This window comes from Rattus norvegicus, chromosome 8 (genome assembly GCF_021556685.1).
Source record: "Rattus norvegicus strain SHRSP/BbbUtx chromosome 8, alternate assembly SHRSP_T2T, whole genome shotgun sequence".
Lineage (NCBI taxonomy): Eukaryota > Metazoa > Chordata > Mammalia > Rodentia > Muridae > Rattus > Rattus norvegicus.
The window spans coordinates 18736605-18760271 of record NC_141541.1 but is presented as its reverse complement, the minus strand read 5'-3'; the positions used below and the strand labels follow the sequence as shown (position 1 = coordinate 18760271).

The window sequence follows — 23667 nt, the reverse complement described above, 5'->3', positions numbered from 1 at the left end:
CCCATGTGGGTGCTTGGTTCTAATGGTGAGATTCCACAGGTTTTGGTCCCTCCCAAGTCATTTGTCTGCACAGCATGGGAGGAGGATGTGTGGGCGGGAATGCTGTCAGTGTAGTCCTGAACAGCGTGCTCTGGCTCTCCGTGCCCATGACTGAGATGAAGATGAGCCCATGTGGACAGCTCAGAGTGAGCCAGTTCTTACTAACTTCATCACTTCACCTGCTGAGGAGGATGAAAAGTCCAAAGAACAGTTTGCCAAAGCAGCTCCTGGTCAGCAGTGCCAATGAGTTTCCTCAGGGGTCTATAGAAAATCCCAAAACAGGATTCCTGACATTCAAACTTCCTTAGGAGTATTGCTGTCCCCTCCCAAATAAGTATTTGGTCTTAATCTTCATATTTTAAAATCGTACTTAATAGCACAATTGCCTTTTCATATAAAATAATACTCTCCCTAGTGTCTCATGACATTCCGACAGATGTTTTCAATCCTCCTTTCTCTTCCTGACGTGCGTGCTTTCTCGGCCCCTCTCTGGACTGGGGCTGGGCAGGCGATTAGTCCCAGGCATTACCATGAAGGTGGAAACAGCATCTCTCTAGTCCAGTCTCTTTTTATTTCTTTTCCCTCCGTGGTGACTGTGGCGGTGGCACTGATGAAAGATCTGGATGCTGCTTTCATGTGGAGAAGAGCCCAGGGTTCAATGTTGTAACACAAATCAGAATTAGACTTTTATTAAGTTTAGTACAGAGGGTGGGTCAATGAGAGATGGCTTCTCACCATGGAGATATTTCCATATATATTAGAGTGGAGAGAGAAGGGGTGGCCTGTCTCTTCTCTTGTGAGACAAACACTGTCCCAGGACAAGGGATTTTTGTTTACTGGTTTGGTTTTCACGATAGGGTCGTCTTCAGTAGCCCGGCCTGGCCTAGAGTTTCAGCTCTCCTGACTCGGCCTCCTCAGTGTGCTCTGCCCGCCCAGCAGGGCTTTGCTGTTATTTTCTGTTTGCAGCCTCTCTCTTGGTGAAGTTCCTCACATACCTTGAGATGTCCTTGTCTCAGGTTCACAGGATCAGAATTCCTGGGAGTCGAGATATAAGCACCTTTGTTTCCTTTGATAAGGGGATGGGATGAAGCTTTCTGAAGCCATTGTCCCATTTTATCCAGTGATATGGCTGATACCTGGTCATTTCAAGGCTTTTTCAAAGGACACATCAAATTCTACAGATTTACGGAGCACAATGTGAGGTGTTAAAGCTCGTACACAATGCACGGTGATCAAGTCACAGAGCTGACACTCCCGTCAACTCAGCGTTTATCGGTCCTTAGTGGGATCAGGCATTTGCCACATTTTAGCTCCTTTGACATAATGGGAGTGGTAAGCCGAGTGAGTAGTGCATGTCCCTGGGTTCATGGTTCTCAGGGTCCTCTCATTTTTCCTCTACTCTTAAACCTTTGAGGCACTGACTTCCCATAAAGACTGCTCCCACTATTCATTAAGAAAATATTCACACATCTCCCTCACACATATACAGTAATAAGAATGCAATAAAACCTAAGTAATGAAAATTGGGAGGGGACAGCAAAATGTCTCAGGGGCTACAGAAGCCTGAGGACGTGAGTGTGATACCTGAGATCCCATGTAAAGACAGGAGAGAGACAACTCCACAAAGCTGTTCTCTGACCTCCACACGCACCGCAGCAAATGCAGCCATATACTAATAAACAAAATAAAAATTAAAGATTTAATAGAAGAAAATACTTCCCTTGTGCCATTTTCAGCTAGGATATTTCGTATAATATTTAGCCTTACGAGTGGAAAACTGAAGAGGCATTCATTAGCAAGCAAAATAATTATACTTTATTGACAACTCAGAAGTCACAGTACTTTCAGACATTTTCAGACTCTTTTACAAAGAAAAATAAATTATAAGAAACGACACACAAGTCCAATGAAACTTTACTTTCAATAAAGTTTACAAAATCATTTTTGAAAACCATAAATCGATAGCCTGAATTGTTGGTGTCATGATTATGGATCTTCCTATGTGATCATCATCTGGCCCTATCTGGGGTGGAGTAGCTGAAGTGGATTCAGATGGGGGTCCCTGTGGGGTAACATGCATGGACGCACACAGGAACAAGCCCATGCTAACAGGAAATCGGGTGACTTGTCATTTCACTCATTAGGCAATAAATTCTAGACCTAGCCGTTTCCTAAGCACATTTCTTTTTACATCCTAGGTCGGAACCAACGAGATGCAGAAAGTCATGTGTGGCCAGTAACATGCAGCCATCAACGACAGGAAGAATCCTGTTATCTGTGAGAGACAAATCCCTCACATTCTCTTAATTAAGGGACAATAACTGAGCCAAGCTGATCAAAACGAACACATTTTCCAACATTTTATAATTTGACATTATTGGTGCTTTCTAACAGTTTTACTGCTCAACAGTTAGCATCTGCTGAACCATCCATGTTCTAGAAACAACTGCATTTATTATCTCCTGGGCTCTGCGCCGTATTCCCATCTTGACTGAGGAAAGAGGAGTTGCACACAGACCTACCGTATGCTGCCCATGTGCTGTGGGCACCCAAGGGAAATGGTGAGCCTGTAAAACCTAGTTAGAAGGGCACCGACGTGCACCTAAACTGGCATTCTCTAGGACCACAAACACATACACCAAGTAAGATCAAACCCTGTTAGGAAATTCACAAGTGCACTGCCACAAATGGCTTACAAACACTTTAAGTACATCATCATCATTGGGGTTGGGGATTTAGCTCAGTGGTAGAGCGCTTGCCTAGCAAGCGCAAGGCCCTGGGTTCGGTCCCCAGCTCCAGAAAAAAAAAAAAAAAAAAAAAGTACATCATCTAACAAGACTCAGAGCCGGCTTTGGTGGCAGGTCAGAGAGAACAGACAGGACAGGAAAGTATTGGGGTACTGCAAACACAGCTCTGTGTACGTCAAGTGGCGCCATCTAACCCGAAAACTTCCCAATTCCTACTTGCTCAACTGTGGAGAAACGGGGCCACACGGAGGGGAAGATCCTGTGTTGAAAGTCGTGTGGGAACAGTGTTTTGAGTGGACTCAGACACCAGTGCACTCCTTGGAGTCAGGAAACAGTGTCACGAGGCGAATGGCTGAGTCTGCCCATGGGAGGCAAACAGCAGCTTTCTCAATGCTGTTCAGAGGAAACCACATCCACGCAACTGACTGGCTCTCCGAGACAGTTCCCACCGCGACAGAAGTAACTGCTGGAGTCACTTCAGCCACGTGTGATCCATCAGGATAGTTCAACATGTGTGCCTGCTTCCCCTTCCTCCGGGTCCCCAAACAAAAGGAATAGCTGCTAGAATCGAAATATCTTCTCCAAAAATCTTTAGAAAATAAAATTCTGTAAAAGCAAATATCAGAGGGAAATTATCAAACCGTAAGGATGTCTTCAGGGTCCCTTAAACAAGTGTGTGTCTTTTATACTGCATGTAAACAGTGCCTCACGCCGCAGACTAAAACCATCCCCTCTTTCACCATGTCCTCCTTTCTGTACTGTGACTCCTCTTGTGCTGACAATCTGGGGACTTCCATACGGGCTGTTGACTCCGCAGTCTCACTACAGAAGACGTCCCAGCTGATGAGACGCTCACACCCCGTGCGCAGAACTTAAGAAGCCCCGCGGTGACCCACTTGTTAAAAACCTGCTGCACTTGAATTCCGCAAGGAGCAGGTGAAGACACAAAAATAAAACGAGGCCAAGTACAGATACAACGTGAACACAGCTGACAAGAGCCGTGTGCCACTGTAGTTTTAAATACCTAATACATTCCTCACAGTCCAATTCCAATGAAATCACTTTTCTCACAAACTCATCCACTGCCTAAGGCTGAAGACTTGAAGTAACAATTTAACATAAAATATCACAATTATTAGAAATATCTAACATAAATGTTTTTAAAGTTTTGGTTCTTATGAATGCATAGCAAAATAAAGCTTCTGATATATTTATAGGCTCAGACTTAAAGACAAAGTAATGAGGTACGCAAAGCCACACCTGAATAAATTAACATTTACGTAAAAAATAGAGAATCCCCCAGATGGCTTGGTAACGTCTTCCAGATAACACATTACAGAGCCAATGGGCAAAGACGGTCAGAGACGACCCACCCGTCCCTCAAACTCCCCAGTTCTCCTCTTCGTCATCAGGTGAGCTTGGTTGCTTTGGCTAGTGTGTGTGAAGACAGGAAGAAGGCAGCATCTCTCTGGACAATGCCTAAAGTGCCTGGTCTTTCCTAGACAGTTCCCTATTGTCTCCAGTTTTCTTAAACATACATCCCACAGTTCATCTGCCCATTCAGATCAACGGAAGCCGGCAGTAAGGAATGCTATGTGGCTAGGAGGCTCTAGAGTTCTGTATTTTATCAGGTATCTACAAGGAAACAAGGAAGCATGTGGCTAGATCACTACAAAGTTAGCCAGCTGTTTAAGGGGCCTCGCCCCCGAGACCTCCGCCCTACAGCGCACCCTGTGGCTGCCAGTCTCCGGCTGTTTATAGGACTGGTAGCCTCTTTCCCTGTGTGAGGTCTTGGATTTCTTTTCTGGCTTTTTAATCTCGTCACAAATACTATTCGGAGATAGGACACTCTCCCAAAGGATGAAAATGTAACTGAACTTTACACTAACATTAAACTGGTGTGTTTAATTCTTACTGACTGTGACATGAAAAATAATTGTTTCATTGGGTCACGTGTCAGGTTCTCTTGACTCCAGCCTAAGTCCTCTTGACCAAGTAACCCAGCATTCTGGGACTCCATTTCCTACAACGGTAGCCATCCTGGCGAATTTTAAGTCAGCTTAACACAATCTGGAGTGGTTTTGGAAGAGACTCAATCAAGACAATGTCTCTGCAAGACAGAACTGCAGGCAAGCCTGTGGGGGCATTTTCCAGATTGATGATCGAGGTGGGAGGGATATACCCACTGTGGGTGGTACCAACCCGGGCTGGCTACCCTGGGTACTATAAAAAAGCAGGCTGAGCAAGCCATGAGAAGCAAGCCACGAGAAGCAAGCCACGAGAAGCAAGCCACGAGAAGCAAGCCACAAGAAGCAAGCCAATAAGCAGCACCCCTCCATGGCATCTTCGTCAGTTCCTGCCTCCAGGTTCCCGCCTTGAGTTCCTGCCCTCACTCCCCTTAATGAAGGACTGTGGTGTGGAACTGTAAACTGAAGCCTTCTCCTGCAGAATTGCTTCTGGTTGTGCTGTTGTATCAGTGACAGAAACCCAACTGAGAGAGCAATAACTCCCTCAAGTTAAGACAGAACAACTAAGGGAGCAATAACTCCCTTAAGTTAAGACAGAACTAAGGGAGCGATATTCCAGATACCTCCGTGACCTTTTCACCTACGACTGAAACAGGAAGTCAGAGCCTTGCTCAGTGACCGTGACGCTCTACCCTCTGAATAGCTGCACAATAAAGCGACTCTGGCTCTGGGAACGCTCTACTGCTCACACGGTGGTCAGTGGGAATCTGCCATCCCTCCAAGGCATCGCCCCGTCAGCAGCATCACCCACGGAAGAAAACACCATCAGTGCATTTTTGTGCACACGTACACAGGAGGTAAACACTGCTATTGTGGGATGCTTCCAAGAGGTTTTTAAAACTATGCCCCTATTTAATTTATACCATGTTGAAATCCTTTGTCTTCTCAATGGTGGTAAGAAAGATGACCCAAAGTATTTCTTACAGAAACAAAGAATAACAGGCTATGCTTATTGTTTCCGTTTTGAATTTTAAACTTTTTCAGTCTTCAAAGCTAATTTAAAATGTTTCATTGTCATTAGATAAAAGCAATAATCTGCTATAGTTTATCACAGCTACAAAAGATGTCAGTTCACAGTCAAATTACAATACTCTGCCAACAAAAACAGGAGTTTGGCACTGTGTTTAGTGTATGGCGATACACTGTACCCGTTCTTGATTGCTGTTAGAACTGGGGTGACAACGGAGGGTTCACCGCTCTTCTCCCACTATTACAAACCACTTGATACACATGTAGAGTTCACGTTCAGAGAGAGACTCTGGGAGGCGCCATCAGCAACTGCTGTAGTTGGATAAATAATTTCTTCGACGGTGACATACGTGCCCAACAAGAAGCCCACGAACCCAGTGAACGCTATGGAAATGTTCTTCAGGACCATCCATACGTTGTAATGGTCCTTGGAAAACGTCAGGATCTCCACAAGCGGGGGCAGGATCAGGGCTAGAGTGCTGCTACTCACAGCCCCCACGAAGGAGATCACAATGTCCAGGCGGGGAATGAGAACCGCGCCAGCACCTATAACAAAAACATGGTTCCTTTTAACATGCATGCTACACACGTGGGGACTAAAAGCAGATCTTCTTACACGTGAGAGTAATTAGCAGAAGTCACCACTTATGGGAAACTGACAGAATTCATTCCAATCTAAGGAAGAACAGACCAGAGAAACATTTGCTGGACTCATACTTAACAACATTTCTCAAGTAAACAACTCGTAACTTTTTGGATAGCGATGTTTCTAATAGTAACTGTTTACAAAATACACAATTTAAGCAGTTCTCATTTTTTGGTTCTTTTTTTTTTTTTTTTTTTCCGGAGCTGGGGACCGAACCCAGGGCCTTGCGCTTCCTAGGCAAGCGCTCTACCACTGAGCTAAATCCCCAACCCCAGCAGTCCTCACTTGAACACACGAAAGTCAACCACTGTGACAGACACGCACTGATACTTACAGGTGATACTAACCAAGAGGGACCGTATCCCAAAGTCACAGATGCACTTCCATTTGGCATGAAGTCTAGCAGTGACTGCGGGGATAATGATCTCTGCTGGGACATAGAACTGAATAGAATAGGTCACAAAAATGCCAAAGGAATACAGGATTTTCACTGACTGATACAACCTGTTGGAAGAAAAGAAATTCAACATTTAGTTTTTCTTTTAATGTGAATCTGACTTTGCTCTTTTTTGAATTTTCAGACGGTAAACAAGAACTATATATAGAGCAGAAGCCACTTTAGAAACCTCCTAATCAAAGATGCTTGTCTGTGCAAAGGCCAACCAAGCTAGATGTGGTGGGGCACAACTCTAATGCCAGCACTCAGGAGGCCAAGACAGGAGGATTGCTCTAAGTTCCATAACAATCTGGGCTACATATGTAGTGACTTCCAGACCAGGATGTGGCTACAGAATAAGAACCCTGTCTGAAGGAGTTGAAACCATGACTAACTTCATTTCTAGTCCTTGTGCAGACAGAAGAGCCTGGTGAGGCTGAGCACAGACTTGGGGATGTGGTGCTCAGAAGACAGCATCTAGGGCCAAGCCAGTCCACCGAGCTTATTCTCAGCCCCAAGGAGAGACTGTCAAAGCTTTCAAAGCGGGATTTTTTCAACTTTGGAAAAACTTGACTATCTCTGTTCCTTCTTTAAAATAGTGAGTCACAACCTCAGTGACCTACATGTAGAAGAAAATGTCATATTAGGCTCTGAATCTGGGTTCTCCTTGCTTGACATTTTTGTTAGCCAAAGGTCACAAGGAGAGCATCTGGGTCATTTCAACTACCAGAGTTCTCTAAGGTACACCTGCTTCATGTATTAACAATCACGCACTATGGGAATAGATCTGTTGCTCTTTGATTTGTGGTATAAACTTTCCCTTTAAGGTCAGGGCTTCAGAACTGCACATTAATGTTCAACCATATAGACATCGCTAGAATTCTCTAATGACTCACTTTATGTGATACACATGGATAAATATATATGGTGTGGCAGGGCAGGGCAGGGCAGGGCAGGACAGGGCAGCTATTCATCCATCTTGTATTGTTGCTGAGGCCATACAGGTTAACTACAATTTCATCTCCTTGATGGAGAATCCCATGGAAAAGTACCCAGCTCTATTCCAGAAACTGAGGTCAAGATGCCCCAGCCAACTTATCTTAGCTTCTGTTAAACTGCTTGCTTGTGTAAACCTCCCCATGTAGCTTAGCTTCTGTTAAACTGCTTGCTTGTGTAAACCTCCCCGCATAGCTGCCTTGTAAGATACCAGGAGGATGTGGGTTTTGTCTTTAAAAGTCCCTTGTTCTAAATGCTCAGGGCTAAAATTGGGTCCCCAGATATGTGTCTATGGTCCAAGCCAGCCAGAATAAAGACTGAAACTGGCTATAAATTGTGGGCAGCTGAGTGAGCAACTCTAGAGGGCTCCCTGTAAACGGTAGTACTTCAGGTAATGTATGAAATGTGACTGTCTTTAGATTTCTACCTTCATGATGGGCCCCCGCCAAAACTCAGCATGCACTTCGCTTCTTACGATTTTAATTAATTATTTATGTGCTTTGTCTGCATGTGTGTCTGTGCACCATGGGAATGCCTGGGCCAGGTATCCATTTGGAGGCCAGAAGAGAGCATCAGATTCCCTAGGACCGGAATTACAAAAGCCATCCTGTGGGAATTAAACCGAGTTTTCTGGACGAGTGGCAAGTTCTCCGCATGAGCAAGAGCTGAGCCACCTCTGCAGAGCCTTGGCATGACAGTGACATCTTCAGAGAAATGGACAGAATGTGTGGACTCACGCAGGCTGAGTAAACGAGAAGCCTACTCCTCTCGTGTGTGAGTGATAACATTAGTGCACTGTATTCCAATACTTTGAGCATTCTGTTTATTTTATGTTTTTATATTAAAATTCACTTGCACGTTTTAAGAAACAAGCTAGAAAGAGGCCAGAATGCTGTGACCCTGGGGCAGTGCTGAAGACTGGGGCGGGAACACCTCCTGGGCTCCTTCCCTGTGGAAATACCAAGGCCCACTGTCTCACCAAGAGTAGGATACGTGTGGGAAGCGCCTCTCCTCAGACCAAATCCTATTATCCTAAAAGGATATCAAGGCCTGTACTTTCAGCAGGCGATTAATCAGGGCTAAGCTCATCTCTGACAGCTTAAGACTTACAGCCATAAGAGTACAGACAGCTCCCCAATAGCTCCCTAGTCTATGAGCAAGGAGGACGCAGGAGGCTTCTGCAACAGCACATTCACCTTAGGAATGAGTAGACGGAGTAAAACTAGGTCTGAAATGTGGCAAATGACGTAATTAGGCCTGGAAATAATAAATCTTAATTTAAAAATTACCCAACAATGTACTTAGCTAGAGCCTTAAAAGTTAACTACAAATGGTTGTGGCTGGAAATACACAAACTTACTAAGTGACTATTCGTTCAAATATTCTGATAAGCAATTACAGAGAATTAAACATTCTCGTTAATTCACTGTCCATTTAAAAGAGGAGCATTGCTTTTCTTCTAATTATACTTTATTGTTGTGTTTTCAAAGTATGGCTGATAATATGCTTTAAAATGAAAATAGGTTCACAACCACTTTGCATATAAATGTAATTATATATACTCCACTGACAGAAAGCTGGAGTTACACAGCTAAAAGCGGTTAGTGTTAATACCATTCTGTATGCAGTACTGTTAGTGTTACAGGGAGCACTGCTTCTTCACAGACATGTGCTACAGAGGTGAGCACTGCACAAACTGGCTTTTCAACCCCGCAAGTGTAATTCAGAAACAACAGTGTGTTCAAACAGGTCATATAAAAGCACCTGTTTTGGGGCTGGGGATTTAGCTCAGTGGTAGAGCGCTTACCTAGGAAGCACAAGGCCCTGGGTTCGGTCCCCAGCTCCGAAAAAAAGAACCAAAAAAAAAAAAAAAAAAAAAAAAAAAGCACCCGTTTCATTTTCACCTATTTTCTGTTCCAAAAGCCTATTTGTTTCTACAGTTGGCATGTGTACTTTCAATAATGCTTAATGGTTTTTCTCAACTTTTCAACCTTTGTTCTCATTTCAGTAATAAGTATCCACAGAGTTGTGCATCCTGAATCACACACAAAAGACATGAGGGAACACAGCCCCAGGGCCGTTCTGCTCTCTCACTTTCCAGAACACTCTAAGCTTTGAAAGGCAGCTCCCTCCGCCTGTATCTCTTAGCCAGGGACAGTAACAGGTCCACAGCAGCAGACAAGCAGAGACCACATTGCACCCAGCCACCCTGAGAAGAGACTCGGACGACCTCTCTAACGGAACTCTCTCTTTACTCTGACTTGTTCTCCTGCTCTTCAGGATTCTGCTGTGTTCCACGATAATTTCTGGAGGCTTTTTTTTTGCTAGCTGAAAAATCAGGTGACTTGCAAGGCTTTCTTGAGGCTAAGCTATGATTGGATGGTCATGGAGTCACAAGCCCCAACTTGCTCTCTTCTAACTTGAGAACCGTGGCTAGCAGGGTGTGGGTGAGGCAGTGCTGTAGAAAATGGAAGGTCACACACACTCAGGCTTGAACTGGGACCATATGAGCATGGTTTCATGCAGTCCTGCCCGTCCTCTCTGCCCTGGCTGGAACAGAGTGCATATTTCTCTGCATGCTTTCTCTTCAGCTCCTTTTGCAGTAAGACCTTCCACGGATACCTCTGTGGATGAAGACTGCTCTTGTTTCTACCCATGTCTCCTAAGTGAAATTTTAAGCACCCCTAAAATGCATTTTCAGTTTCCACTGATATGGAAATCATAGTAAGTTTAAACGTGTAAGTCATCATCTAGAAACATATCTTACCCATGAATCTTGGTAAATTACATCTAAGACGCCTAAATTCGGACGAATGAGTCATCTCCACTTACCACATGTCCTGGGGAAGATTCAGTGTTATGCTGCCTTTGATCTCATCTCGGAAACACATGTAGCCTAACGTGGCCAGGCTGATGTACAGCACCGTGACGATGGCCATGCCAATGTTCAACGCCTGAGGGAAGCGCTTGGACTCTCTCATTTGGTTTTCCAGTGGCAGCACCTAAGAGGAGAGTAACATTAGCTGCTTTTAAAGGAGCAGGGTACAGGAATTTCAGAATAACCACAGTCTTGTTAGATAGACAAGTTGGTCTGTCTTTTGTAGTCTGTGTGGAAAATCTTATCTTTGATCCACATTTAAGTGCCATTTTCTATGTGATATGTAGACGTGTGTGTGAGGTGTGTATCCTCATGTTTGCATGTGTGTGTGGTTGATGTCCGTGTCTTCTTCTATTGCTTTCCTCCTCGGACTCCCCCTGCCCCTTGGGTTTTCTTAGAGAGGGCCTCACTACATCGCCCTGGCTAGCCTGGAGCTGCACAGACCAGCCTGACCTCCAGCTCAGTGATCTGCCTGCCTCTGCCTCCACATTCTGGGACTAAAGGTGGGACCATCACACCAAGGTTCCAGCTGTTTTCTCGGTTTCTCACCGAACCTGGAGCTTACTGAGTAGGCTAGGCTGCACACCTATGAGTTCTAGCAATCTACCTGGGGTTACTGATGCACCTCTACCCGCCTTTTCTGTGGGTGATGATGTCCCCCTTGTGCTGCAGGCATTTTACCAACTGACCTGTCTCCTCGGCCCCTGCTTCTATAGATTTTGATACTACTTTTTTTTTTTAAATTCACAAAAAGGTTTGATATCAACTCTGAGGCAGTAACCTGCTGGTTATTTTTTAAAAATATATTTTTTAAAGAATTATTTATTTTATATATATGAGTGCACTGTAGCTGTCTTCAGACACACCAGAAGAGGGCATTGGATCTAGTCCATCGTCTAAGAACTAAGTGGGAATTGTCTATACCTGCTGAAGGGGGAGGTTCTGCCTGGGATCCTGGAGTCATTAGTTCCATTGCTTATGTCACTGTGGACTTGGGAGATTTGTTATGTACACTGAGTAGCAACCTGCCACTGCCATGCCCTCCATCACTCATCCTGTTCCAGCCTTTGTCACTGTGAAATGGCCAGGCACTCGTGCATCCATGACGTTGTCTGCCACAGTGTCCCTCCCAGCATCCCCTTCCTCTCTGGCTTACAAAGAGCCCCACGCTCACTTTGGATTCCATGGTTTCCATTTTCATCAGATATTTTTCTCCACAGAACTTAGTCTTTTTCTTGGAGCGCAGCACTTAGAATTAGGGTTTCCATGCTAAGGGTGCTGTGTGAGGAGTATTGCTTCTAGCCCCTCAGGAGACAGAGCGCTTGAAGCTCACCTGCATATGAACGCTCGTGAAACCCTTGCCCCCGAGAGGCAACTCCTGAAAGTTGTGCTCTGAATTCCCCAGCCCACACCATGTACACCTTTAAACATGTGTTATTACAGTAACCAAGAGCACTGGCTGCTCTTCCAGAGGACTTAGGTTTGATTCCCAGCACCCACACAGTGGCTCACGTCTACTGTAACTCCAGTTCCAAGGTCTCAACACCTTCTTCTGGCCTCATGGGAACTAGGCATGCACTTGAGTGTACAATCATCCACATGCATAATAGAAATTTTAAAATTAAAAAAAAATGCTCTATTTGGGCATGCTTGAATATGTGGGACACAGAGAAAACAAACTTTCCATGAGTTGCGTTTCTGAAGTTATATGATACTTACAAGAGTTTTCAGTATGCGGCCTTAAGGCTTTTATAGACTTACACTCCCGATAATTACTCCCAATAATGCTAAAAGTCTAATCTATACCACCACTTAACCTACCAAGGAAAAAACTGAGACCCTAAGAAACACGTCTAAGATTAAGTTACTCGTGAAACCCTTGCCCCCGAGAGGCAACTCCTGAAAGTTGTGCTCTGAATTCCCCAGCCCACACCATGTACACCTTTAAACATGTGTTATTACAGTAACCAAGAGCACTGGCTGCTCTTCCAGAGGACTTAGGTTTGATTCCCAGCACCCACACAGTGGCTCACATCTACTGTAACTCCAGTTCCAAGGTCTCAACACCTTCTTCTGGCCTCATGGGAACTAGGCATGCACTTGAGTGTACAATCATCCACATGCATAATAGAAATTTTAAAATTAAAAAAAAAATGCTCTATTTGGGCATGCTTGAATATGTGGGACACAGAGAAAACAAACTTTCCATGAGTTGCGTTTCTGAAGTTATATGATACTTACAAGAGTTTTCAGTATGCGGCCTTAAGGCTTTTATAGACTTACACTCCCGATAATTACTCCCAATAATGCTAAAAGTCTAATCTATACCACCACTTAACCTACCAAGGAAAAAACTGAGACCCTAAGAAACACGTCTAAGATTAAGTTACTCGTCAGTAGAAAAGCTAAACAATAGTTCAAGTCTACCGCACTGACTGTTAGGTCTCAAATCCAGGTCAAGTCTCACTGGTAATACCTGTGGCTCCTCCCAGCACTCCTCACCCCGCCCTGCCCTAAACCCCTCCCTCCCAGGCTGGGCTTCCACTTCACTTCCCCCAGCCTGATCCTTACAGAACACAGCCATTCTGGCTACCCTGGTCTCTTGGTCTCCTGCCCAGAAGCCTCTGCTGGTCCTTGGTTGGAGGCTCCTCTCTTGCTCTCCTCACAGTCTCCCCTCATGGACTGGTTTCGCCTGCCAGCCATGTTCATCTGGGACTCTTCCCTCTGCCTATTTTCTCTCTTATATCTATAATAAAAATCTCAGGAGTGGTTGTATCCCCCACCTGTTGTTATTTCATTTTGTAATTTGTCCACCAAAATGGGAATCATGGTCTATGAGTACAAGAAATTAAAACACTGAAAGAAAATGTGTGCTTTTATAGAGTTTGACTATATAGAGTCTTGTGCTAACTTTAGAGTTTAAAATCCAACCAAGCAATGGCAAGTTCTTACCACGCCTATGCCTTCAAAAGCAAACACAGCGGTACCGAAGAACAGTGGGTATTTCTTCCACCCCGCGACTATCGGAAGGTTGTGGGGATCCGGCATGCTCTGCAGAAGACAGAAAAGAAGGAAAAAGAAACTGGGCTATAGCTTCTTCTAATTCAAATTATTTAAAATTATACAGCAGACTCACACTCTCACAAGCTTCGCAAAGCAACCGGGGTTATGACATTGAGCAAACACTTTATGTATCCTATGTTAGGGGAGGTCAAACTGTTAGGATGTAGATAGTTGCTGAAGAAACTGTTTCCCTGACAACCACACAATCCTCCTGTGAACCTATGTGCACTGGCCAGTCGTGGGCAGCACATGGGGCACATCTCCTGCCATATAAGAAGTGCACGGGCACTGCTGTGGTCTCCATGTGTCCCTCCTCCTCCATTCTCTATGACATCTGGCTCCTGCCTTCCTCCCTAGGTGTCCCTGGCACAAGTCTCCTGGGATTTCAGTGTGCTCTGACACAGCGTGGACGACCCCACTGTCCTTCATTACTTGGCACCAACTCAGTAATGCTTCCCAGTCTCCTGATCTAGACAAAGTCACTGCAGCACACCTGGCTCAAACCCACTGACTACAATGACCGTTCTTCCAGATAGCCTAATTCTAGCCTTCCTTGCCAACGCCTTCCTCTCTGCCTTGCCTACGGAAGGAGAATTCAAGGCCAAGGAGAGGAGCTCTGCAGACAGAAGTGTGAAGGCACGTGGGGAGGCTGGGAGCGTGGAGGCTGGGAGCGTGGAGGTTGGGAGCGTGGAGGTTGGGAGCGTGGAGGTAGGGAGCGTGGAGGCTGGGAACGTGGAGGCTGGGAACGTGGAGTCTGGGAGCGTGGAGGCTGGGAGCGTGGAGGTAGGGAGCGTGGAGGTTGGGAGCGTGGAGGTTGGGAGCGTGGAGGTAGGGAGCGTGGAGGCTGGGAGCGTGGAGGCTGGGAGCGTGGAGGTTGGGAGCGTGGAGGTTGGGAGCGTGGAGGCTGGGAGCGTGGAGGCTGGGAGCGTGGAGGTAGGGAACAGTAGAGGCGCATGCAGAATCTCATGATATGAAGATGCCGTGTGACTTCGTCATCTGCAAATGCTGAACTGCTCTCCAGTGTGCAGATGTCGTGCCCTGTGCTCTTCCCTCTCCTGGGAGAGCTACTTTTCTAAGGAAACTTGAAGCAGATGCAGCATGACTGTGTTTGAACTGCTAATGGAAATGTTCTGATTATCTTAGAGGTAATATACTTAATCGATTAGATCATGAGGAAATAAAACAGAAACCCTCAACTGGATTAAAAGTCCTGAGACTTCAAAGAGTGACCTCGGTTTTCATTACTGCAAAGTCTTCAAACAAAGGAGTCACAAGCGTGTGCCATGGCAGTGGAGGGCATGTGGCAGCAAGCACAGAGCTTGGAGAATTATACACACGCCCACCCTTGTGACTGACTCAAATCTCAGAAGCACAAGCCCAATAACTCAGTGAGCTGAGTCACAGGAGGCTCTGAGAAAGAGCCCGATCCTAAATCTCACAGCAGCTCTACCAGGAAAGGCAGGATGTTTGGAAACAGTCACAAACCCACAAACACCGTCATCAGTGTTAAAGCCAGGCTCAACATCTTAGCAACTACTTCATGTGTTAACATTTCATGAAGGGAAATCAACATTTACTACCTATCTGTGTACCACATAGGTGGAACAGGTCTCTCACCTCCAAAGACAGCTCTACCCACGTGGGAACACAGGATGGCTACCCAAAAGCACACTTACCCTAACAACATACTGGTAAATTATCACGAGACTGGCAGCCATGGAAATGTTGGCAAGGAATGAGAGTACAAAGAGACTCTTCAGCTCTCGAATGAACACCAAGAGAATTAGAAGTGGGAGAAAGCAGAGCATGTAGACCCTGAGGTCCACACTTCTCCTCTCACAGACTTGAGACAGATCCGAGCTATTCGAAACGACCACTGTGGTCTCCAGGAGTCCTTCATGAACCTGCAGTGTGCACAGAGGAAGAAATGACCCATGAGCTCACAGTCAAGAGAGACCAGTCAAATAAAACCACACCCTCTACCATCGAGCCTGTGACACTGGTGACCAGTGAGGTCATCCCGCAGTGCCTTACTGTGACACTGGTGACCAGTGAGGTCATCCCGCAGTGCCTTACTGTGACACTGGTGACCACTGAGGTCATCCCGCAGTGCCTTACTGTGACACTGGTGACCACTGAGGTCATCCCGCAGTGCCTTACTGTGACACTGGTGACCACTGAGGTCAAACCATAGTTTCTCACTGGGACACTGGTGACCTCAGTGTTTTCCTGAGGTGGTGGTGGTGGTGGGGAGGAGGAGGAGGAGGAGTGAGTTGTAACGACTGTGTTCAGTAATGTGCATGGCCATGGAAGGAAACTTTACAAGAGTGACAATTCCCAATCCCACACTTCTGTGACTGCTGCCTGCCCTGCCCATGTGGGCGCTCGCTGTTGCCTCAGGCTGTTCTTTAAAGTCCAACTGCATGTCTTTTCTGTGGTTCCCTTTATGCTTCTAAACGGCTTTCATCTTCTAGCTATAAAAGACAACGTCTCTTTCTAACCACCCAGGAAGCAGCTTTTCTACCTCATCTTCTCATGACTTAAAATTTCCATTAAGCTCTGGAACAGACTTCATGGGAGAAGTCAAAGCATTTAAATGCCCCCCCTCTGTCTCACACACACACACACACACACACACACACACACAGAGAGAGAGAGAGACAGAGAGAGACAGAGAAAGAGAGACAGAGAGACAGAGAGAGGGAGAGAGACAGAGAGAGAGACAGAGACAGACAGAGACAGACAGAGACAGAGAGAGAAGAAACCTCAAAATCTACCCAATGATAAAAGCATTTCCAGGTCCCAGAGGTGGCTAACCAGGCTAACCAGGTGTGATGATACACACCTAGGAACCCAACTAGGAAACTGAGGCACTGAGATCCTGAATTTCAAGGCCATACTTAACTGACAAACAACACAGTAGGAGCAACTGTGACTGAGGTCTCCATTTCAGGAAAACGTGCAGGAAGCTGAGGAGACGTCGATCATAGACACAAGACTGGGGAATAACTTCCAGGATAATTGTGAAAGTTAATGCCGTGCTGAGGTTCATAAACAAGGCGAAGGCATTATTCCTACATTGAAACAGGGCTTGCTGGCAACTCCCTTGAGGGGAGAGCTAGGATAGCCCCAGCAATAACCAGCCATGGTGGTACACATCTGTGGGCCAGCACTTGGGAGTATGTGCAGGAGGATCAGGAGGTTCAAGGCCAGTCTGAGCTATACAGAAAGTTCACAATGAGCATGAACTAGAGGAGTCCATCTCAGACAAGCAAGTGAAAATGGTGGGGATGAGAAAACAAGCTCCACAGCTGCCATTCTGCCCGCTCCCAGAGAGGCTGCTGCCATTCTGCATGCTCCCTGATAGGCTGCTGCCATTCTGCACTGTCCCTGATAGGCTGCTGCCATTCTGACCGCTCCCTGATAGGCTGCTGCCATTCTGCACGGCTCCCAGAGAGGCTGCTGCCATCTTGTTCCGTGGGAATGCCACATGGCATGTGATTCCAGAGCCTTTTTACACAAGTGCAGCAATTACTGAGCCTTGGGAGTAAGCACTCTTTCTTAGCCCCAGCTTTCCACTGCTGCATACTATCTTATACCGCCTTAAGGACACCAGCAACGTGAAGGACATCACCCCAACGCCTACGCACATGCTTTAGAGATGTGAGTTTGAACCACACCACAGCCCAGCCTAAATACACAACCATGGCTGTCAGGCATGACAATACAGAAATCCAGCTTTTAAGGGAGAACGTAAAGAATGACCACAAGTGAAACGTGTCCTGATTTTCAACCACAGCATCATCCACTGTGCAATAAACAGGGCACCGGAAGGAAGCAACGTCACAAAGCGGAAACATACTCACCTGTTTCACATTCTCAGCTAAGAAGACAATATAGACACTGCAGAATCCCAGCTGTGTTATCACCAGAAAGAAGTCGACCACGCTCCTGCAAACAGTCCCACAGGAAGGGTCACGGGGGCTCTGAACAGGCAGCAGAGCTCATTCTCTGACTACTTTAAAACACTATAATAGCATTTTCCTGTTACTTCCTGAGACAATGCCTACGGAGGTCACACGTCACAGTCAGTAAGGCACTAGACAAGGACAGTGAAAGCTCCATTCAGCTTAAAGGCAGAGACCTTTACATCACTTCCTACTTGTGCAATTCTGGGTAAGAATAGCTGCTTGTCAAACAGTTTTACAGAAATACGTTCAGATTTGGGGTGTGCTCGGGACCTTCATTCAGGCCTCAGTGCTGAGAAAAGTTCCTGACTTAGAGGAAACCCATCCCTCCTACTTCTCGTGATCTTCCTCACACCCAGACAGCCTTGGGTCACTTGCACCTGTGCTAAGTACACTTGCTACTTCCCAAATAATAAAGAAGTAAAGCGCAAGAGTTGGGGATGTGGATCAAACTTCTAGAGACTCCTTTGGTAAATTTTGTTTTTAATTTCTAGTAAGATTCACTGAAAAGGTCCAGAATAAAGCAGTTGTGTAGAAGGAGGGAGCAGCTGCTGTCTTATGTGACATCTTTGTGATGTCACTGGAACACGGCAGGCCCCAAAATGACATCCTGCATACTGGACTTGGAGCAAGGACAGAGCACTCAGTCAGACTGCCTGACTCATTGATGAATCCTGTCAACATCATCAACTCATAAACCATCAAACCGGCAGGGACTAGATCAGAGTCTGTCCAACTGTAAAGACTACTTCTATGATCTCATAACTACCTCATACTTTGAGTTATATCTTATTTGATGAAAATAGGTAAAAATTAGAAGAACTTCAACAGAGACATGAGAAGCAAGGCCAGTGCTCACCGCCCCCACGCTGCCTGCCTCTGAAGACAACTCCACGGGCTGGCCTCCATGGCAAAACTCACAGTGTCACTGTACCCCAACGTTGACTTCTTAAACCTGAAATTTAATGACAAACGTACACAGAAAAGTATTAAAGTGGTCTATAAGGACATTTTGTAAAAATAGCATCAAATAAATACAGATTTGAGAACCCAAGGATGTACATTAGCAGATTTGTTTTCAAAGTGTAAGTATCCGTGTACTTGAGCATGACTCAAGAAATGTCAAGATATCAGTGCCCTGTCACGGACATACAGAGTTATATCCATGGCTGAAGCTTTCTTATCTGTAGACTTCAGACAATTCTGTATAGTGCTTCATTGATTTAAAATTTTTAAGCACCTAAAAACAACAACTATACTGTTCTTCCGACGATTATTTCATGCTGACTGCACCATGGGACAGTGCACCAGGCTCTGCAGTACAGTTCTATATAAACTGTCTCATATAATCTTCCGAACATCTCCACGACATGAGGCTCATGACTCCCTCCATTCTCTACACTGCCTTCTTCTCTAGAGTACGCATCATTATTTAAACAACATAAATGAAATAAACAGTTTCACGGACATTTAATGAAGAGTTGGTCCAGACCACTTATCCACTCTAATCTGAAGCACGTTTAAAGTCTGATTTATTGACCAGTAGGCGCATCTCATGGCGTAGAACTAAGAGGGGATATATTATTCTTATGACAGTCTGTCAGCCCATACGTCAGGAACCGTCACTGAAGGACGCTATGCCCCACACTGACTCACTAATGACAGAAGAGCTGGCACCGTCACTCCGAGTGCACAGCTCCTCGGTCTCCTTCCTGTTCCGTCTCCCCAGTAGACTTTTTGAGCATCTGTAGTCTCGGGCTGGCATGAGGACTTGGCAGCCAAAGCACCCACCACAAAAGCCTGAGAAGCCGAGTTCAAGCCCCAGGGCCCCATGAGTTAGAGGAAAGTACTGATGCCACATAATTGTCCTCTCTCCTCCACGTGCATGCTGTGTCATACGTGTGCCCGCATACATACATCATATACATACAGACAATGATAGACATTAAAAAGATAAAAGAAACTACACTCATCCCTCCATACCCACAAGTTCCCCATGTGTGGGCTGACCAATTGCATATGGAAAATTTATGAAAAAATATGTCTGTGTTGACTACATATACAGCCTTGCTTTTCTTGTCGTTACCTGGGAAACAGTATAGAATGATAACATGCATGGCATTTATACTGTATGAAAGATGACCGTAGCATCTGAAAGGTTGTGCAGAGTTTCATCGTTTTATGTGAGGGGCTTAAGCACTTGTAGGTACCCATGAGGATCCGGACACCAACTCTCTAGGACCACTAAGGGACCAGTGGGACCAGACCCTGAGTAATTTAAGTATAGAAAACGCTAGCCTGTCCCACGGTCACTGTCTTGGCTGTGTCTATGCCGTGGAAGGAAGTGCAATCTCTACGTACAATGCACAACAGATACAGGAGACAACGATGCCATAAGCAAACACTAAACTTTACAATTAATCAAATAGACTGAATGAGTCCACATTTACCTCTGACATAGAAAGTGACTGCAACGTACCAATATGTGCATACAGTGGACGGAAATAATTCCTATAAACACAAGGCTGATTGGTCCAAGCTGTGGAGAAGAAAATACAAAGATTTAAACAATCATTTTAAAAACTGAGTAAACTTACAAGCCATGAGTCGATGGACAATTTATTTACAATGAACAAATTGCTGGATCCATTGATTAAATCATCACAGGCATGAGAAACATTAGTACACAGAAATTACATCAGGTGGCATTTTAGACAATGATGCTACCTTGATGACTTTGCAACGGAAGCCTGGGTTACAAAGTACAGATGCTCAGGGAAGAATACAGAATACAACGGCATGTTCAGAATAAGACAGACCTAAAGTATCAGTGTCTCACAGGCATAATACACACTACAGCCCTATCTAGACAAAGAAGAAAAATCTTATTACCCTTACTCTTAGAGAAACTGAGCGTGTATCAGGAACAACAATTAGGAAATAATTATTTCACAAAGTGGTTCATGAGATGTTTCAAGTGTGTACTCGCCAGTAGTGTCTGGGTAACAGAACCAGGCAAGGCTTACTTAGACAATCAAAACTCCAGTTTCTTTGCATGCCGGCTGTTAAACACAGGGAAAGCGGGGATAGCTACAACCTCGATGGAAACCAATCCATTTTAAAACGATCAGATCTCATTTTCTTCCTCCACAAATCAACCTCAACGAGGCTCTCAAATGCAGTCATTAGAGGAGCTGTCTCTAACAACCTTTGATCTTTTCCTCTAAAAGACATTGTTACTCATTTCAACCATTTTTCTTAGATATGAATGCTGCATATAAACTGATCCTGACTCTAAGATACTAAAGAAGTTTCACCATAGAAATTATCCAGTCCCTTAATACATTATGGCTTAAGCACCTGAGAACCCAAAACACTGAGACAAACCCATCTTCAGAAAGGTTTGTTAGGTTTGAAAACCCATCACGGTGGGTGTCATTGTTAAATATTAAAGTAAGTAATCACATAGAAATGAAAACAGTAAATATCACTCTGGGCTACTTACGATGATTACACTTCACATAACTATCAGGACAACAGCCAATGGCCACCTACAGGTCACCCGACCAGGTTATACTAGATGAGGCTCTAGGTATGGGACCTAGAAGTCATTTCTGCAGACAAACAACTGTATCTACCGGAAGGCACAGACTGGCTTACCACGATGCCTGCATTCTTTATTGCCAAGGGAAGCCCTAAGAGGCCGGTTCCAATGTTCCCCTTGAGAAGGTGCATCAAGGTCTGCACAAACCTGGAAGGTGAAAGTCATAAGTGATGATTTAAACATTCAAGCTAGGGACCCACACACCAACGTATGGTTCCCACCGTGCAGCAGCATGAGTCACCCTAGGCTCCACTGCCCAGGCTCCAGTCTTGTCTTCACTCGACAGAAGCAAGCATAGAGGTTTATTGTGGCGATCCAATGAAATGTTTAGTGAAACGTTGTGCACACAGAACAGCAATTTTCTCATGGGATGCTTTGCTGCTGTGGTGTCAAGAACACTCAAGGTTTGACTGGTAAAACAACTTGTACTGTCTAATTACAGTTCTAAACATTTGATCCGTGATTGTCACCTAAACAGAGGTTATCGACGAAAAGTATGTATACAAGTTCTAAAGCTATCCTCAGGTAAAATGACAATTTTTATTATCATGAGCTCCCTCAGGGCTTGCCATTGGACATTCTACTTCATCAGAGTTACTCTCCATGACCAAGAAGAAATGAACTAAAATTAAGAAGACTACAAAATTCAAACTTATAAAGCAAGAATACCAGCCTGGAATTACTTGTTTGGGTGCTGTGTATCTGTTTACACTCGTGATCGAATTTCAGGTGACTGCATTAATCATTAAACTACTGTTAAGACAAGAATTTAATGATCATAAGAAAGCAGGTTTTTTTAGCATTCCACCTGTAGCTTGTCTCCTCAAGCTGCACGAGCCACTCCCCACTCCCTCAAGATCCCTCCCTCTTCTGAGATCTTCCTTTGAGGGACACAGCATTTGATATCTATCACTACTGAAGAAACCCCCACAATGTTCAGTCACCTAATGTCCCTCTCTCGCAGACCACAAGCATGGAGGAGTCTGACTCCTTAACCTTCTTACTCATCTCTGTGTCATCTGCAGCATAAAACGCTCAGACCGATGGGAGACTGAGAAATGCACGCTTCGATAACAAGGCCAAGGACCCATGACACTCACGAAATCCCATGCTGCCCATCGAGCTGGTAGTGTTTCTGCATGGGCAGAAGCGTCTGTTCCTGCTCCTCGTCGGACGACCCATCGAAATTCTGTTCGTTTATTAAGGGCCTCATCACGTCCATATCTACAAAACAGAAAAAAGGTCCTGAACCACGGCTTGTAAAACTGACATATGGCTATGACTTCTATCAGGCTAGAGAGATGGCTCACTGGATAAAACATCTGACCCTCGGTGCAAGGACCTGAGTCTGAGCCTGACACTCCCAATAGCAAGCCGTGGCAGCTGCTTGTAATATTAGCACTCGAGAGGCAGAGACAGGCAACGAGCTAAGTGGCCGACAAAACCAGCAAGGTATCACGAACTCTGGATTCAGTGAAAGACCCTGCCTCAATACATAAAGTAGAAAGCAGCCTAGCAAGATGATCAAGTTCCCCTTCAGACCTACATACACACACATGTAAACATGTATACCCTCAGCACACCACACACACTTACACATGCAAGCATGTATACCCTCTGCACACTACACACACTTACACATGCAAGCATGTATACCCTCAGCACACCACACACACTTACACATGCAAGCATGTATACCCTCAGCACACCACACACACTTACACATGCAAGCATGTATACCCTCTGCACACCACACACACTTACACATGCAAGCATGTATACCCTCTGCACACTACACACACTTACACATGCAAGCATGTATACCCTCTGCACACCACACACACTTACACATGCAAGCATGTATACCCTCTGCACACAATACACACACTTACACATGCAAGCATGTATACCCTCTGCACACTACACACACTTACACATGCAAGCATGTATACCCTCTGCACACAATACACACACTTACACATGCAAGCATGTATACCCTCTGCACACTACACACACTTACACATGCAAGCATGTATACCCTCTGCACACCACACACACTTACACATGCAAGCATGTATACCCTCTGCACACAATACACACACTTACACATGCAAGCATGTATACCCTCTGCACACAATACACACACTTACACATGCAAGCATGTATACCCTCTGTGCACTATACACATTTACACATGCAAGCATGTATACCCTCTGTGCACTATACACATTTACACATGCAAGCATGTATACCCTCTGCACACACAGACACACACACACACAGACACACACACA

At 45.2% G+C, this 23667-nt stretch overlaps 1 protein-coding gene across 3 annotated transcripts in view; it reads right to left on the bottom strand.

Annotated features, from left to right (window-relative positions):
• Nucleotides 1-1831: 1831 nt before the first annotated feature.
• The window catches only part of Slc36a4 (solute carrier family 36 member 4), a 32745-nt gene continuing 10909 nt past the window's right edge, over nucleotides 1832-23667 (bottom strand). Inside the window, exons 2-11 of one of the 3 annotated variants that reach the window (XM_087561709.1) lie at nucleotides 22474-22597; nucleotides 21430-21520; nucleotides 20220-20308; nucleotides 18629-18724; nucleotides 17668-17752; nucleotides 15478-15705; nucleotides 13691-13789; nucleotides 10693-10862; nucleotides 6776-6932; nucleotides 1832-6328 (exon numbers count right to left, since the gene is read on the bottom strand). In XM_087561709.1, coding sequence (XP_087417835.1) covers nucleotides 6290-6328; nucleotides 6776-6932; nucleotides 10693-10862; nucleotides 13691-13789; nucleotides 15478-15705; nucleotides 17668-17752; nucleotides 18629-18724; nucleotides 20220-20308; nucleotides 21430-21520; nucleotides 22474-22597 — 1178 coding nt within the window. In that variant the 3' untranslated portion in view covers nucleotides 1832-6289. 3 annotated transcript variants of the gene reach the window in all.